The sequence below is a fragment of the Nothoprocta perdicaria genome, unplaced genomic scaffold, assembly GCF_003342845.1.
Source record: "Nothoprocta perdicaria isolate Ctin4 unplaced genomic scaffold, notPer1 scaffold_168, whole genome shotgun sequence".
Taxonomy (NCBI): Eukaryota; Metazoa; Chordata; class Aves; order Tinamiformes; family Tinamidae; genus Nothoprocta; species Nothoprocta perdicaria.
Genome location: NW_020454849.1, coordinates 1,505,527 through 1,523,882, shown reverse-complemented (window position 1 = coordinate 1,523,882; position 18,356 = coordinate 1,505,527). Strand labels below are relative to the sequence as shown.

Sequence of the window (18,356 nt, the reverse complement as noted above, 5' to 3'; positions counted from 1 at the left end):
AAAACAAGGCAGATACACGTTGTGGTTGTGTTGAGGAAATCTGATGCTGGATTATCAAGATCTTTGCTTGTAGATTGAAGGCAGCCGTGTATATATGCAATTAGGCTGTGTTGCTTTCTTAGATAGCCTACGGTGATTCTGCTTAGCATACAACGAGTGCTTTACATAACCTACTCAAAATTGCATGTTGTGTGAGTCACTTTGCCCTGCAGCAAATGGAACTTACCTGGATAGGGGAAATGAGATACCTGCTGCTAAATGTAAACGTTTATGGGCAGTACTGCTACATCACTGTGTTGGCTTTTCCCCTGGGTCTAATATCTGCAAGAAGGATGCTTAATCTCACAGATTTAGAAATCTCCCTGTTGGAGTTTGTGCTCCACTGGGACCTGCTTTCAATGGCAAACTTTCAGTGACACTGAAGTTATTGGCTCTTACAGTTTTACTTGGAGCAATGGCTACTGCCAAACTTACAGAAATCAGTTTGCTTTTCAGAGACAGAGAGATCCAAAAACCCAAGCATACCAGCACACCAAAGCAAACCAAAACTGGAAAAGCATATAATCCACTCTTCATGTTCTAATAAAGTGCTGTTGATAATGTCTAACAGCACAGGCAACACTGTAGASCAACATGTAATGCTGCATTAGCTTGTGGTCAAGCATGACCCCAGGATGCAGTGGAAAAGAGCAGCCCAAGGAATGGCCTAGACCTGTAGAGCAAATAACTCCCTGTAAGAGCAGATGTACCTGGGTATTTCTGTTGAACTTTAACCTCTGCTGCTGCTACCTCACCACCTCTGCTGCTGATCCTTACTTTTCTCTATCTATGACATTCCCCTAATTGCAATACCCTGGTGAGACAGACACACTTCTTTTTGGTGCTATTTTTGAGTAATAGACTGCCTTATTATGACAAAAAATGTTGGGATAGCCTTTTCTTCTGGAGGTCAGGACTTCTGCTTGAATAGCAGACTAGCAGCACTGAGTAACTCCCTTCTGTGGGAGGGAGCAGCTTAGAAATTACCATTTGCTCCTGAGCATCCTGCACTGCTTGCAGAGGTCGAGCCCCATGGCACGCGCTCTGCAGCCATGGGACCAGTGCCCAGCTGAGAGGTTCTGTGAAATGCAGGGGTAGCACCGGCAAACTGCAGCTGGAGCAGCCCACGGTACCACGGTGCAGAACAGGAAGACTGATTCCACCACTGGGCTGTCCTAGGAGCTCTGTATTTATCTCCATGTCTATTTAATTTGGTATAGGAAACTAGTGCCTGGAGCGAATCAGCTGCAGAGAGTGCACTGAGGTGGGGAAGCCACCTCCACAAGTGGCTTTAACTGAAACTCATGCAGGTGCTATCTCAATGGGACTGTTACCAAAATGAATGAACAACAACAAAAAAAAACAAACTAGGCAAGAGCTGCACGTACGTCATGCATCTGTCTGTAACTACTTACTATTCAGAGAGCTCCCTTTAAATGTAGCTGCAAGAGGAAATAGTGTTTTGAAGAGGAAATAGTGTTTTTCAGCAGGCACTTTCCTCAGGTGGTTTGGCTTATGGATTTACAAAATTTATAGAGGCTTAGTTTCTTTTCAGGAGTCTGGAAAAGATAAACTGTGTTTGCATGGGAGTGGTAGTGTGTGTAGATTCCTGGTACATACGATAACTGGTGTAACTGAAGAACAAGTGTTTGCTTGTAATAGAAAATTCCTAGGACAGGAATGTGAGTCTAATCAATCCTAATCCATGTAACCTGAATTGTTTTTGATTAAATCCCTGTGGATTTCATGTTTTAAATTAAGTTAGTATTCTGCCTGTGGGAAGGCTGCTATATACAAGTTATTTGCACAGGTCCGCTTCTAAATTGTCATTGCCAGTGACCTGAAGATCACGTGAATTGAAAATTGAGGTCTGTACTATGCATCTAAATTTAAAATCATGAGTCAAGGAAAACTTTTCTTCAAGAATTCTTCCCACACTGCCAACCTCAGGCTGGGTAATACGAGTTAACAGAAGCTCTTTACACTAATCCCTGTGGTTTCAGGTTAACTTAACACACTTACACTCTTATTCCTGCCAGTGCATTCATACAGTTAATGTTAAAGAATCATAGTTTGTTCAAGCTGTGGGATCTGACCAAGTTTTTGTCGCATAGGAGAGCTGTGAAGCAGATGGCCAGTTCCTTGATTAAGCAGCAGAGAGGTGAAGGATCTGCAGACGCTTTGCAGTGAGCATGGGCTGCAGGATGACATTCATCAGGGATGGTTCCTCCTCAGATCCTTTCTGCTCCCCACTGCTTACACACACTTAGGATAAGTAAGCCATCCCAGCCTCTTCATTAGGTGGATTTCAAACCTGGACTGTTTACTGATCTTTGTTTGTATGACAGTAGTTCAGAGGGTGCYGGAAAGCAAATATTATCTGCAATTCATAGACTGATAATGAAGTGGAGTTTCGGAGCCCAGGATTTTTTTTTTCTTTTCATTGCTTTACAACACTTGCAATAAGCCAGGTGTTTGCTGGAAGAGTTGCTCTCTTTGCCCTAGAAAGTTTACACGCTAAGTTCCAGTTACAATAAAATGAGTGATAAACAGGGAGGACAGATAAACAAGGGCAAAGTTTGCACCCATGCTGTCATGTAGCTAGTTTCAGCTATGTGCTCTCTAGGTTGGCTACCTTTAAAGGAGGCAGGAACATAGGGTTGAATTTTCCAGGAGTTGCTTTTGAGCAATACATAAAACTTCAGCAAAAAGCAATTGAGAGGTAGGAGTGGGAAAATAACTGTGTGAATGAGAGTAAATGGAAATTGTATAGGACATATAGAACAGAAATAAAAGAAGCCTATTTGACACTGTTACTCTTTGTTTATGGTTTGTTTCAAAAGGAATTGTTTCTATCAGTCTCATAAAAATGTGGAACGTGCAAGAAAGCTTGTTTAAAACAGYAAGCCTATTTGGTTTATTGGGTATTGTGTGTCCAGAGCCAGTCCGTTACCATCAAATCAGTGCTTAGTTAGGTTTTCCAGCCGTTTACAAGCGAGTGGCAGTGACCTTCACACTCTAATGGAAATAATTATTTGGCAACATAATGTGCTTTCTGGTAACTATAGTAACTACATTTTGCCATCCCTGTTTTTCTCCACTTTCGTTAAGGACYGTCCTTTTGCTAAGATCCAGTTCCTTTTCATAACCGTATAATGAACTTGCACAGTTGTTAAGCAGCATTATCTCAATTGGATTTGTTGGCTGAATTCAAACTGCCTTCACAATACCTTGTGTCTGCTTAACACCTTTCTGATAGAAACATGTGAAAGAAGAATTATGGAACTAATTTATAAATGTTAAAACCTTACTTATTACATTCATGGGATTATATGAAAATTTAAGTCCTCTCAAATTGGGTATTAGGTTCCAATTTATTGTGCTACTGTGACATAGATTGCACATCACTTAGTTACAAGATTTCAGCCTGGAGTAAGATACAGGAAACAGGCAGACTTAGGACTAGAATAAGATATTTGGGCACGCTACAAGTGCCCAAAGAAGAACTTAAAATAATGGATTGCAGTGAAGGAATGTTATAGCTTGAGGGGGAAATAACAAAGGGATCACAGTATATCCTACTGTTGTCACTGTTTTTACGATTTGCTGGAACACTTTATTCCCAGTCCACATTTCAGTGGGATGCAGCTCTTGCCCCAGTGCTGCTCTGTGCCCATTAAATGGGCCACTCATGCAAGTGGAAGTGTTCCAGCCTGCCTTGAAATATTGACTCCCTGGGAAAACACATGGAGGAAGTTTGAGCAGAATTATGGGATATGGGAGTGCCTCAGTGCTTGTGCCTGCAGGAGCTGTAATTTATGTTATACTTACCAATATAGTTACAGTTTTATCTTTTCTCCTCAGAATCTACATAAGGTGCAGTTTAATATGGGTTGGGAGGTTAGTGACAGTCTTAATTACCCCTTCTGGAGTAATTTCTGTTGAAAYCCCGGGACAGGAGAAGCTGATTCTGGTTGTGGCTTGGAGGGCARATCCAGGGGTCCTTCTGTCAAACCAAGAATGCATGTGGCTGGGTGACACAAAGCACTGATCCCCCATGAATTCATCATCCATCAAGTTATGTTCTGAAAATAACTACCCTTGAGGTTAGAGTAGATGGGCTTTCCACCAGTTCAGATTGCTATTGCCTACCTGCAGCCAGAAAAGGCACAACTAGAAACTCACRAATATTCACTTTATGAGGATGCAGTTTTTGCCGTCAGTTAGTACAAACCTCATGGACTGAATTGGGGAATTAACCCTGCTGAAAACTCCCAGGTGTGTCAGCTCTGTGGCAGGTATATGCTGTTGCTGGAAGAGCCAGCAGCGTGGTAGTACTGGGCTGATGCTTTTGGGCCTGCAATACTTGAGCTACTGAAAGAAGAAGCCTCATCTGAAAGCAGACTGACAAGAGTTTTATGGGGTTCTGTCCTTATTAGCTGTACAAAACCCACCAGTGCCTTTGTGCAGTAAATAGCAATACCCTAATCAGGAAAAGGGGGACAGAGCTTTCTGCTATTGTGCCATTCTCTGTAGTAAATATTGCTGCTTTCAGAATGCAGTTTGCTTTAAAAAACCCTCAGTACAAAACACATGAACTAATGTTGTTAATCCTGTTGCTTTTTCTCATCCATTCTTTTCTTAGAGCTTCAGAAGGTGTTGATACTGGGTTAAATGGTCCTAGAGTCACTGTGTGGTTATGATTTGATAGATAGGTCCAGGGGCTCTTTCTGAACCTCTGTGTGTGATTAATGTAAAGAAAAAAAAGATTTCTGTCCCTAAAAGGGAGAAATCTTGGCACAAAAGGTTGCTAAACTTTATTGCTTGCTCTACGGCAATAGTGTGTTGAAGTGGAATTGAAAGATGTAATGGGTTTAGCTTTGAAAGTAGACTTTTCAACCTGGGCATGCAGTAAGAGAGGTGCCTGAACAAGAAAAAAATGTAGAGGGAAGTGGAATTTTTCCACTAACATTTGGAGACACTGAATTCTAAGGAATATATTTTTGTAGTAGTAAAATGAATGAATCAAGAACATCATTTCCCTCAGGCTTGAGCGGTAGCTGTTTTGTCTTCTCCTTGGATTCTGTTTGCAATCACAAAATAATAAAGTAAAATACAATAAACAAGTGTTTGCACTGAGAGATTCCAGGGTTTGTTTTGTTCTCACTTAAGCTCAGTGAAAATAAAAACTTGCCTCTTGCTAAAAGAGTGTTGGGTAACTACCCTTTGAGGAGAAGGTTAGCTCAGAATAGGATCCACAAACAATGGGCTTGGGGTCAGCAATTGCCTGCAGCATGCTGGGCCTGCTGTCAGTTTGTTTTAAAAAAGATGTACAATATCCTGAACGGTTTCGTAACATTGCTTTTGTTAAAACCATGCTGTGATTGCTACAGAAATTCTGAGTGATTGCTAATGATGTTTTGCTTGCATATTCCTGAATAGCAGTGGAAATTAGCAAAATCTTCTAGGTAAGATCCCTACCATACTACTAGAAAGTCTTGCCTCCTGCCCTCTAAAAGCTGTACATACTCTTTTGGATTTGTAGAAAACCTACTGAAATCACCTGCCTGGAAAGTGATGCAGAGTTGTTCTTTTGGAATCACTTTACCAGTTCACCTACCATTTTCTTGCTTGTCTTGTCCTCTGTCAGTAATCAAAGGCAAATACTGTATTTATAATTTATAAATCTATAAAAATTTATAATTTAAAAATAAATCTATAATTTATAAAAATGTGCTGGTTTCTTTCAGTCCTTACCCTCTCTCGCAACGAGCAAGGTGTGTGTCCAGCTTTGAACAAGCTCTATTTGTCTGTGTATTGGTTTGATCGAAGTTGCATAATTACTGCTTTTGTTGGGCATTAATCATTCATGAATAGAAGCCTTTCAAGAAAAGAAAAATTGGAATCTTTTTACCATACGAGCCAAACCTTTTTAATAATCAAAGTAGCACTCTAAGAATGACTGTGTTGTTTGTTCCCCCCAAATCACCTCTTCTGAACTGTTATGCAAGTGGTGCTGGTTGTGCAGTCTTAATTATTTAAGAGTCACATATCTCTGTCTTTTCTAAAAATAAGCAGTCACTATAGCATATGCTGTTCTGAGAACTAAAATAAGTGATGGGGATGCTTGAACCTGCTCTTATATAATTCCTAGTTAATACTTAAGAAATATTTTTTGTTCGAGTGCTYCTGTAACTCTAGCTGTGGAGCTTTGGATGCTCTTCATTTCATTTCCTCTATTGTTTGTTGGATAGGTGAAAAGTGAAATATGAAAAGAGACACCAAAATTGTGTCTTCAAAGTAATGCTAGGGGAGTGTGCTCCTTCTACTATTAGCATTCTTTCTCCTTTCCCATGGTCTGTTTTCCAATTCCATCTCTTCTTACAAATTCATTTCATGAGTAATTTCTCATTTTGACCTGATCCTACCATTTTAATCCAGTTCAGAGATGGATTCAGTTTATGTGCTTCAGTTAAATTCCAAGTGTCTAAGCTAGAATCTGATATCTGAACTGTTTGGGCAATTTAAAATGCCTCAGTTTGTACAATAAGAAAGTTGATTTCTTTATTTTTTAGATATTTCTATATTATACTATTTCCTCAAATTATTTGTCTGAAAAGCAGTCATCTTTGTTAAATGTTTCTTCTGTTCTCCAAGTCCAAAAAGATAACCTAGAATTTGTTTTTATGGAAATGATTAAGCGTTTCCTATAAAATGTTGCTGATAATGAAGAGAAATCTGTTTATAGCAAACTGATGCTTAAATTCTTATTTTCTGTGCAGACTGCATCCTCAGCTATTAAAGGTGCTATCCAGCTGGGAATTGGATATACTGTAGGAAACCTTACATCAAAACCAGACAGAGATGTCCTTATGCAAGACTTCTATGTAGTGGAAAGTGTCTTTCTACCAAGGTAAGGACAAGCCAATTCAATTTATTTTCTAAAAGAATTTCATAATGGAAGCAGAATTCAATAGTTTACAGAAGATTTTTTTTCCCATTCTGACAAAATTGGATTAGAGTAAGCTTMTTCTAGCAGAAATTATCTTGTATTCATATTATCTTTGAAAATGCAGATAGCAACTTTGAGGCTTATTCCAGCTAGAGAAGRAAAATAATTGTGATGGTTAAATTGACGTAAGCAGTTTTTACAATTGAAAGGAATAGGCATATACACAATTTCTGTAGTCTTTCTGTTGGAGTTTAAGTAAATACAGAATTGTTAATGAAGCGCATAGGTTTTCAGACACTTTAATCTCAATATTTGGTTTAAAAAATGAAAATTGCAACTGAGAAAATGCAACATTTATATATCCTGGAACTAAGCTGTAATTATTATGGAAAATGAAGAAAGTCACTGTTTTTGAAGAAGTATAAAAATGACAGGTAGCTGTGCCTGCTTCCCTAATGCTTTGGCTGGGCTAGAAACTTCTGTTTTTCTTGAAACTAAATGAAACATACATACTGCAGCTATATTAACTAGTAGCATTCTTTCAGAAAAACACCTAACGTCTGTATTTTTAAAACTAATTTGTAGAGGAACTAATAAGAGTTTGTAGTCTGTAACATTGCATGTCATCTCTCCTAAAACTGATGTGCATGTTCAATTAGAAATAAAACTTCCCTGTTTGGTATTGAAGTTACGGGAGAACTGAGACAGATCCCTTCTGGCTTAGAAAAAACATCAGCAAAAGGAATSTCCTGTTCATATTAATGTGTAATTTATAATAAAAGCTTTAGATGTACCTKTCTGGACAGTTTCTCAAAACAAAGCACGGAAAATGATTCAAGTAATGGCCAGAGCTGCAAATGATCTGATGTAATGTCTTGTGTAGCTATCTAGTAAGCAAGAGCTCCTAATAAAGTGACTCATCCTGACTGTAATAAAGATCCCATCTACAGAGAGCACTTGCTGATAACATCTGCTGGGCAACTCGGGGCTGGCCAGCCCTCTCAGTCTCCTAAAAGCCAAGCACACATTTACACCAGTGTATAGAAATTTCAAAATCCTACTCCTGTCTGGATGCAAAAGGCATGTTCATCGGACTAAAATGATATCAATCCAAATGGAATGATTAGCATGGTAGTACTAATTTAGAATTGCACATTAGGCTGCTTTACTGCAGACTAATGGTGTTGGTACAGTGAATCTTCCCTGACACTGTTGTATGGGATACCCTGAGTTATACTGCAGGAGCTTCATTACCTTTGCTGGGGACAAAACTAAAACTCAAAGTTGTGTGTCCTTTCCAGATGCAGCTGAGCTTTAAAGCTAGCATCSAGTTTAGAGAAAAAGCCTTTCCCCTCCTTGACTGCTCTGGTTGAAGGAAATTAGCTGAACAGCTTCACCTGCAGATCCTGGAGCCAATACGGCCAGCGGGGAGGTGATGATCACCCAGAAGCAAGTGGTGGTGTGTGATCTGTTCACACCACGGCCTTGTGCTGCAGCGTGTACTCACTTGTCCAGCAAGAAACAGCATTTTTTCATAAGCTTTCAGTATACATGATTTAGCTGCAACCCCAAGCCAGCTATTAAGTAAAGCTCCACTTTCTGTGGCCAGTTTAGGGCAGTTTGGGCCCTTTTCGAGCTGCCCCGCTCTACCATACTGCTGTGTGTTCTGTGCTGCCCCCTTGGCACCTCCAGGTCCAGGGTGATGGGGCAGTGAGGTGAGAGGAAGGTTCCTTTGCAGGCCCATAACCATGTCTGCTGTTTCAACAGCAGCATCAGCTGTTGCTCATGCTTATAAACTGCTTCAATGGCACTTACAAAGTGGACCTGAGCTAGTAAAAATGCAGTGAAGCAGCAGCTTGCACTCTGRAAAAATAAGTCTTTTAGGGAGGGAAAATAATAAACAATGTTTTATAAATATAATTGGGAACTGAAAAGAAATATCCTCTGCCCATCTCTCAGACCCTGAGGTAAGCCTGTACCTTACAGGTCCAGGTMCAGGTCCTGACTGTACCTCTGCTTTGGTAACCATAGCAAAATACTTTCAGCAGTGCTCAGAGTTCATGAAGGAGCAGGAGACATTGGCAGTGGAAGAAATTGTTTGAAGCTGAACATAATTGGCCAGCTTATTTTGGTGGGTTTCTGTTGCTATTCAGGAATACCTCTACAGATTGCACGTTAAGTATAGCCAGGGTTAGTTTGTAATGGGATTGAATTAGATCAGCGTTTAGCCGAGATTAGTTTAGCTGCTTGCTTTAAAGCGACTTTCAATAAAACACCTGTATCCCTGCACAGTGGGTTTGAATTGCAAAGCTGCTTGCTTTCACTTGTGCGCCCTGGCGAGGGATAGGTTGGGAATGTGCCTTTATTTTCTGCTTCGTGCTGCAGCACCCCCTTCTCTCTGGCCTCATGGGACAGCCCAGGAGGCATTAATAACAACCTGCCTTTGGGAGCTAACTTGGCTGTTGCGAGGGGTCCCTGTGAAAGAGCCCTCGTAGAGCTGGAGCCCAGGTAGTGTCTCAGGGGCAGCATGCCAATGTGCCCTCCTAGAAGGGAGAGAAAAAAGCAGAGTCTACCCTGACCCAAAATCTGCTGATTTTGATGATAYGGGGCACACAGCACCAAACCATTTGAACAGTGGGAAACTGCTACAAATACCCTGTCTTCTGGTTCCGCTTCTTGGGAGCCCGTTTTGCCCCCACGTTGCTTGTTTGTGGGTGCATTAGTGCTTTATCTGGTGTGGGTTTGGAGCTAGGGACCGTTTGGGGCAGGACGGTGTGTTTTCCACCTTCCTCCCTTTGTGCTTTCTGGATCAGAGGCTTCTGCCACGCGCTGCAGCGAGCCTGGCYTCCCCGCAGAACGCTCTGAGCAGTCCTGTGCACTTCCCCTGCTAATGGGCTTCCATCTGGGGCCTTGACCCTGGGTATTAACAAAGTTTTCTGGGGTTTCTAATTAAGCTGGTAAGCCTGTTGGAAGCTGTTCACCTATAGGCAGCCTGCTGCTACCGTCGTCTGTAAAAAAAATGAACAAGTCAAGTGCAAATTGTTTTCTTTTGAGGTTTTTGCTAATGAATGATCATTCAGTGCTTTCTGCTGTTTAATGTCGAAAGCCTAATGTTGTCTTAAGATAGCATTTGGATAAAAGCCCAAATGAGTAGGCAAAGCTACTGAGAAAATTATAAGGTTGGATGTATTTTAAGCGATCTGGGTCTTAGCCTACATTTAAGACAAGAGTGTATTGTTATGCAGTATGTTTTTGAGGAATGATCTAGAAAAACAGGAAAAACTGACCCTTGCCCTTGTCTTTGCACCAAACCTGTGCAGTGGGTTACTATGGACTAGTACTAGTTGCTGTATTAAAAATATATGCAGTATTCTGAATGCTGTGTATGAATGAAACTCAGCTGTTCACACTAAAATTTACTTATGCTGTGCTTTGTGTCACTGCGTTTGTTTCCAGTTGCAATTTTGCAAGACAGCTAAGAAGGTGAAATCTTGGATCAAGCACTGTTCTTTATTTTTATTTTTTTAGTGTAGGATGACCCAAGTTCATGACACGCTTCTTGAGGCTAGTGAGTAAAGTGACAGCTCCAATGGAACAAAGTTGTTTCTATTTGCTAAACAAACAGTATTTGAAAGGAAATAGTTGTGGCAACAAAAGCAAAGACTTGTTATGGACTACTGATCTTTGCCACTCTGACAAGTATCAAATTCTTGGTAAATCAGGGTTACCTGGATACTTGTATATATAGACATACTTACCTATTCTTAAAATGTTCGGAGATCCCTGCGTTAATGGCATACCCAGTTTCTTCTTAAATCATTAACAATTAACAAGAGCATAAATAAAAATGCCTGTGTATTCAGTTATTATTAATATGACTGTCAAGATTTGTTTTGAAGATATTTATTATATGTAACTTTATTTCAACGCTGCCTTTACATGGGACTTCTTAGCACAACATACAGCAGCAGAGTGTGCAGAACAATATTCAGTGAGAAATAAAAGATATTACTTCTGTATTTTATCCCACAAGGGAAAATAACAGCTATTTGTACAGATAGCCATGATATCTACTTCATAGTAAGTATGTAGGTAGTTAAGCAGAAAATTGCCTAACTGAAATAATGTGTAGGAGATGAATATACAAAAGCAGTACGTGAAACTGCTGCTTTTATATATTACAGAACTACATCTACATATTACTTACGGAACTACGTCAGCACTAGTCTGCTTATGTATTCAACACATATGATTTGTGGTGTTTAAACATGTTTTAATGCATTGTAGATGAGCAGCATTTTCCAAGAATAATGAAACTCAGGTTGAATACTCTTCAACAGCATTTGCTTTTGGGTGTTTTGCTTTTCAGAAGATTAAAAAGAGAGTAGGTTCCACATAGATTAAACAGAGAGTAGGTTCCACATGAGGGAACCAAGATACTCCTCCTCCTTCTGTTCTCCCTCTTCGCTCTTCTTACCTTGCATCTGAGGGTCAACAACACACGATCCCAAGACAGCGATGTGGCAGTTTCCTTGGTCAGCAGCAGGTTTCAGCTGCTCCTGATAASGTGTCTGTGCGGGGAAGGCTCCCTCCCAGCGGGTGCAGCCAGCCTGCCCTGCCTCTGCAGATAGGCCGGGTATCTCCCCAGCGTGAGGCCACCAGAGCAAGGCTGCCAAGAGCCTGTCTGAGCAGTGCTTCCACAAGGCCTGGGATTAGCCTTTGCAAATGTAGTTACATGGGCTCATGTTTAGCTTGGTATTGCACCACTTGCACTACAAACCATTCCTCGGCATTTAGTGGAAGGCCGTGTGAAGATGCTGAGTTTAGGTGCTTTTGGCTTAAAAAAATATTTTAAGTATTTAAAAACAAACTCACATGATAAGATTAATCTTTTCTGTACTACCTAACAATCTGTTGCTTTTGTGTAGTCTACAGCTAAGATTATTATTGTTTCCTTCATAATCTTTCCAAAGCCTAAATTATTTTTCATACCTCGTATAAGGAGATTTGGTTTACTGAAGGTCACAGGAGTCAAAGCTAACAGTAAAAGTCAGTTGTTTTTCTGCTTAGACTTATGCTGTAAACTGAGAGGACATTTTATGAGGTGGCCTCCTTTCTTTATAGACTACACTTCTCTCATCTGTCCAAAGCTCAGTTTTGCAGAAGATTAAGCTTTTCTTCAACAAATGGCAGGTATTTTTCCCAATAGCATGCAAAGATGTAGTCTTTCTCAGGAAACTCCCTTGTTAGGCATGGTTAGAAGTTATCCAGAGTGGTTTGCACATGTACTTCAATCCAAACAGAGCGAACTGTCTGTCTTTGTAAAATGTCCCAAGAAGGAGTGAGGAGAAAGCAGAATATCCATCCTCTTGAAAGCATGTGGATGGAGAACTATATGTGCTATTTTTAAGAGAAGATGTATGAATTTTCTTATCTTAGACTTGCAACCCCTAATTAGTGTTACTGTTGCTATGTTGATGACGCTTTTGCCAGAACAGTGTGTGTGGCATCCTCGGCTACCGAAAGTGGTTTTGCGAAAGCTCCAGGACACACTTCTTGCCCAAACAAGACTGAGGTTTATTTACACCCAGGGTCTGCTCAGAGGAAGCTGCTCTTCTGTACAGTGAGAGCTAGGGCATGTCCAGCCACAGGGAATTTGAAGGGGTTCCTTTGCTGTAGAAAATGACTTATTGACATGTGTTTTTCCTGTTAAAAATATCAGCAAAACACTCGGTGACTTTTTCCAGGGAAGTAACCAAGGAATCTTAAATTTGTGTCAAGCTTGSCTCTGGCATCAGCGAAGAGCTTACTATTTTGATCCTGTAAGCTGAAAGTAATCTATATAATTAATAGAAACAGCAGGGTGTGATGATAAGCTTTGCAGACCCTTGGTAAAAGAAGACTCTTAAAAACCATATTACAAAGATTAAGGGAACTTGCATGCATAGTGAAATTGGCTACCAGAGCTCTAGCAAAGCAAGCTCATTTGCTCTAAGTACAAGAAATTGTTTTCCCTCTGGACATCAGCCCAAAATAATTTCTCTCTTTTTCAATTATCCTCTGATAAGTTTTCCTTCATTAAGGATTAAAGGCCACCTGCAGAGCTATTCACAACAATTTATTTCTCTGTTGGTCGATTTTTCATTTTCACACATTTCAGAAATAGCTTGGGCCGTTGTTGTTAGCACAGAAAGGCTCCAATCTTTGTCTCAAGCCGAGAGAAGTTTCCACAATGGTACATGCTCTGCTCTGCTCGGGATGTGTGATGTATTCACCATCACACTTTCACTAAAGAGGCTGTTGAGTTATGACTGGAAGAGGCAGATTTATAAAGGTGTGTAGGACCTGAAAGGAAGATTGTGTGGGTTTTGTTTTTTTAATACAGTTTAGGTGATGAGTCTTCCCTTACAATGATGTGATGCTTCAGCAGAGAATGCTCYGTTCTCTTCTTGTCTGCATTTTACTGCAATTAAACGTGTTTACATTTATGGGATCAAGTTCACAGTAGGGATATACATGCATTATCCTAGCTGTTGAGCTGTTTGAAGAATGCAACCTGGAACTGATATGCAGCCCTTATACTGCCCCRAAAATCAGTATCTTGCACATTTAACTATGCAAAATTTAACATCAAATGAGATGGACAATGTTCTGAACAACTGAAAAGACAGTGTAAGAAAAAGCATTAGATCRTCTTAACCATAAGGAACTACTGATCTTTTTTCTTTTTCTTTTTTTTTTTTTTTAATAGAATGAGCCACAAAATACATGTGGATCTGATTTTAATGCCCTCAGAGTTGTGATACTTTGCTCTGTAAACYATGCAGAAGAGTTCGTTAGAACTATGCAGGTTCCATTAGCTGATGACCATATATATATAGCATGCAGGAAAAAAACAGTAGTCTAGTGTGTCTGCATATGTCTTTGGCCAGCCCAAATTATCCTTGGGTTTATGATTTCCAGCCAGATACTAGGTTCTGATTTACTGTTCATGAGCATCAAGTGTATGGTAGCTCAGAAATCTTTCTCTGCAGCTCCCACTGTCTGATGAGCAGCAATTCAGCTCTGTTTGGCCGCAGTGGTGTGAACGCTGTGGCAGCTTGGTGGGTGAGATGAAATTTTTCCAGCAAATTTGTACTAGCAGAAGGTCATAAGTTGATATGACAAGCATTAATTGCTCAGGAATTACGCTCTTAAATATAGTCACAGACTTAGTTTGGTCTTTCTGGAATGCTGCTTTTGTATTTATATGATTTCCTAGATTTTTGGCATTCTTTGGATATTCTTATTGCAAAGTATAAAGGTACATATTGTGTGACTGAAGAACTTAAACAGGGTAAGGTAGTATTGAAGAGCTGTGTTTGGCCACAGTGTCTGKTCTTCTGTGTTTTTTATACTCAACTTCATATCACTGCGTTAGCAGACTGGGCAAACTTTGTCTTTCTGCTGTTCTTACTTGTATTGAAATCTAAGGCTAGAACTTTATTCCTGTGCTCAAAAGCCTTCTTCTAATTTCCAGCATAAATATATCCACAGGCAGTTTTTATGTATTTGTTTTTCTGCCAGCATTTTCCTGCCAGGGTTTTACTTCAGCAACCATTTCGACTCGTGCTTTACAACTGCAGTCTAGTAACACAAGCAAAAGAGTTTATAAAACAAGGAGAAGAGCTAAAGAGACCACATTCTTGTAGGAGCCCCCCTTAAAAGATGGGCTGTCTTCTAGGGTGTCCAGCTGTTTCGTCTGTTTCTTGAGCATACCTGCATATCACTTTCCTGAATTCCCAGAGAGTCAATAACCTGTGTTTCTGTTTAACCCACCGAGCACACAAGATAACGTTGTGGAGGAGTAAAACCTGCAAGGTGGCAGGCAGAGAGTCAGAAAACCACGTCTAGGGTCTGCAAAGCCCCCCAGTGCCTCCCAGTCCTGGGCTGTACTGGCAAGGAGGATACCTTGCTGGTGCAGATACCTGGCTAGATACCTTGCTTAGCCTGCAAGGGAGGATAGTGCAGGGGATGCATTTTCCTAGGAAAGGCGCAGTCAGTCGAGGCTTGCTGGCACYAGGAGAGAGGTCCTGCCCCCCTGCCCTGGCTCTGGCCACGAGGCACAGCAGAAGGGGCAGAACTAGCTCTGTTATCTGGCTGACTGCCCTGCAAACCCACTCGAGTCACCAAAACAGCGTAAAGCCGTGTTTTGCTGGATTAACTTCCCAATCCTTGCAGGAGCTCACGTGAAGCAGGAAGGTGACCTTTGCTGTGTCAGCAGGTTATTAGACGGGCTTATGTTTAAAGAGTGTCAAAAGCTGTAACATTAGTTGGAACATAACCTTTATCCAAGTGGATATATGAGTGGTGAAAATAATCATTTATTTTGTCCTGTCCTTGAAGGAGGGAGAAGGGAATTTGCTGGAGGTGTTCTGCCCCTTGCAGTCATTTCTCATGCACTGATTAAAGGCAATGCCAAGGTCTGAATTTCTGACTCTTTTCTCAGGAGGCGGGAGTTGAGTTTAGAGCGTAACACTTTAAAGCATACCATCTTTAAAGTAAACTAGCTAGGAGAAGGAAGTGGCTTCAAATTGCTCAGTAATAACTGGGTCTGCCTTGTTTGTGTTTTCAGTGAAGGAAGCAATCTTACCCCTGCTCATCATTACCCTGACTTCAGATTTAAGACGTATGCACCTCTTGCCTTCCGCTATTTCAGAGAACTTTTTGGTATCAAGCCTGATGATTACTTGGTAAGCGCTTGCGTTTTTCCTTTGAGTTACCAATAATTGGAATGTAAATGCTAGTTTCATAGCAGCAAGGAAAGATGCTTTAATGATGTTCCAGGAGGTAGCAGACTTTCTGCAGAGTGGTTTATAGCTAATGAATATCTTCAGCATTTGATGAAACTTTGTAATTGTTAAGCTGTGAAATGAACATGAACGTTACTGCTTATTCAGGCCATTCTTTCTGCTAGTTTTAAGTAACAGTGAATTTCACTGCTTCAGTTCTAACAGAGTCCTTTTTTTTTTTTTTATCCTTTTTTTCTCTTTTTTTATTTATTCCCTCGATTCAAACATTAGCCCTGCAGTCTTGGTAAGAGTTGGCAGGCCTAGGAAAGAAGCATTTACAAAGTATTTTATTTGATCTCCTAACCCAAACCATGATTCTTCTCCACATACTTACATTCTTACAGGAAAGGAAAATTTGCACGTTGGAGAAGAGTTGGCTTTACTTGGTAGAACCACATTGGGTACTACCAGAGAAAAGTATCCACTATTTTACTTCTCCCATTTTTCTGCATCTAGAAGGAAGTGTGGAAGCTGACAGCTGAGTTGTTTTCTAGATTACTAGTTCATCTCATCAAGTCCACCCCCAAAAATCCCAGTCCAATTTAGCAACTTAGTGCTAAATAAATAGCCATACTGATTTAGTCCAGTACAGTTTAGCTATTTTGTGCTTCATGAGCTTATTGATAATGTTTTAAGTGTGTTTTTAGATATTTCTATTTTTGATGATAATTAAGCTTCTTTAAAAATAGAAGAATTTGAATGAGTACAAAGTAAAAAAATAATTCTTAACTGACTTCAGTTGTTTTGGGATACATTAAAAGCTCTTTTAAAAAAAAAAAAAAAATCTTCTTGAGCAATGAGCCTAAAAGCAAAACAAGGAAAACTTAGCTGATTTTGCCTTTACTGAACATGTGTATTCTAACTTAATTGTTCTGAGCCACGAAGTGTTACTCAGAGCAAAACTTCTATTTCAAAAAATATGATTCAGTGTTATTTGCAATAAAATGCTCTTGGGGTGGTGTTTTGTGAAGGTGCCTTTATGTTGGGTTTTGTGTTTCCTTTTATGGACCTGGGTAGATACAGAGAGAGATTTTGGGATACGTAGTCAGCTGCTGAAAAAATTAGACTTACTGAAGAAAAGCACTTGAGATATGCTGCTTCTGTTCCACTTTAAGACGCATTTGCAGCAGTGCAAAGAAAAGATTATACACAGAGTTTGTTTGCTATTGATAGGGATTTGTGTCATTCAGTACAAGATGACTAATCCTTGAGGAAACTCCCAGTAAAGGTAACTCATTGCAGACTTTTTCCCCTCTGCCCAGCTAAACACAGTAACAYAGCAATGCCATTACAAGGAAAGGGAGCTGCTGTCTCCAAAGAGCCAAAGTGGAGCAGGTCTATAGGCTAAAGTGTAGCAGATCTATAGGGTGGAGGAAGGTGAGGTTCACTAACTGCACATGAGCACCATAGATGGGCATATTTTTTGCTTCCAACTTCGCATGTACTTTGGGCAGCTATTGAGAAATTTAGGAGAATGTTTTTCATTATTGGTGAGACAGCAGGGTGGAGCTTTCTCTAAATCATGGTGGGATACGCGTCTGAAGCGACGTGTCTGGGAGGCATCTTCCCCAGTTGTGGCAGCTTCCTCTTCCCCAGGTTAAAGGGAGGCCTGCTGCACTTGTAGAGCTGAGGGCTGAGCAGTTTTAAAACTGAGCTCAACTACTTGCATACACAAAAGTGGATTTCCTTGAATAGATACTAGCCGAAATTTCAGTGTGGTTTTTTTTCTTGCTTATTTCTTTTTTCTCTTTGTTACTGTTGTAATTGATACAGCCTTTTGTTAGGGTTATGCCTATTCTGCAAAGAAATTAGAACCCATTTCTATTGTTTCTGACTCTAAATAGGCAACATGTTATAAGCAGGGCAGGTCACAACTGGCTACGTTTAGCCGGTWACTGTATGTAACCAGAGGGATCTGATGATCAAGAATAAAACTAGTTTTAGTTTGGAAGCTTCTTTTCCTATTGGTTATTACCAAAATAACTAATTACAGGTATGCTCCCAATATCGTGTGAGAGGATTCTGGCCAATTAGTGCCTCTCATTTATGTAGAATCTGGGTCTACCACAGGCTGTCATGAAGTGATTTCAGCTATAAGTCAGTATCCATAACAGTCTCACCCGTGTAACAAATATGACAACTGATTAGCCAGACTGAGGACAAGGGGAACACAGGGAAAGGGAGGAACAGTTGTAGCAAGTGCGTGTGGTGTTTATGCTGTTTGCACTGACTAAGCCCAGGGACAGCCTCACCTTTTCTGGGAAGGCTGAGCATTACTGCGTTGCAGGGCTGGTCACAGTGACGAAAGTAAACGCACTCAAACACTTCATAGCATCAAACAGTCACTAAAAATCTTACAGGGCAGGCATTTTGCACAGGAACATTTTATAATCAAGAAATATTTAATTGCTTTGGGCTTGGATTTTTTTTTTTTTTAATCTCCAGCCAAAATTAGATGGGCTCTTTTTTTGCAGCCCTTTTTGAAAGACTTTATTTTACGGAAATGAACTCAGTTGTAAAATGGCAGAAACACA

At 40.3% G+C, this 18,356-nt stretch overlaps 1 protein-coding gene across 3 annotated transcripts in view; it reads left to right on the top strand.

Moving 5' to 3' along the window:
• PIP5K1B (phosphatidylinositol-4-phosphate 5-kinase type 1 beta) overlaps positions 1-18,356 on the top strand; it is a 98,753-nt gene that overhangs the window by 41,954 nt on the left and 38,443 nt on the right. For all 3 annotated transcript variants that reach the window (XM_026035843.1, XM_026035842.1, XM_026035841.1), the window contains exons 4-5: positions 6,822-6,952; positions 15,606-15,723. In XM_026035843.1, the coding sequence (XP_025891628.1) occupies positions 6,822-6,952; positions 15,606-15,723 (249 nt within the window). The remainder of the gene's footprint in view (positions 1-6,821; positions 6,953-15,605; positions 15,724-18,356) is intronic.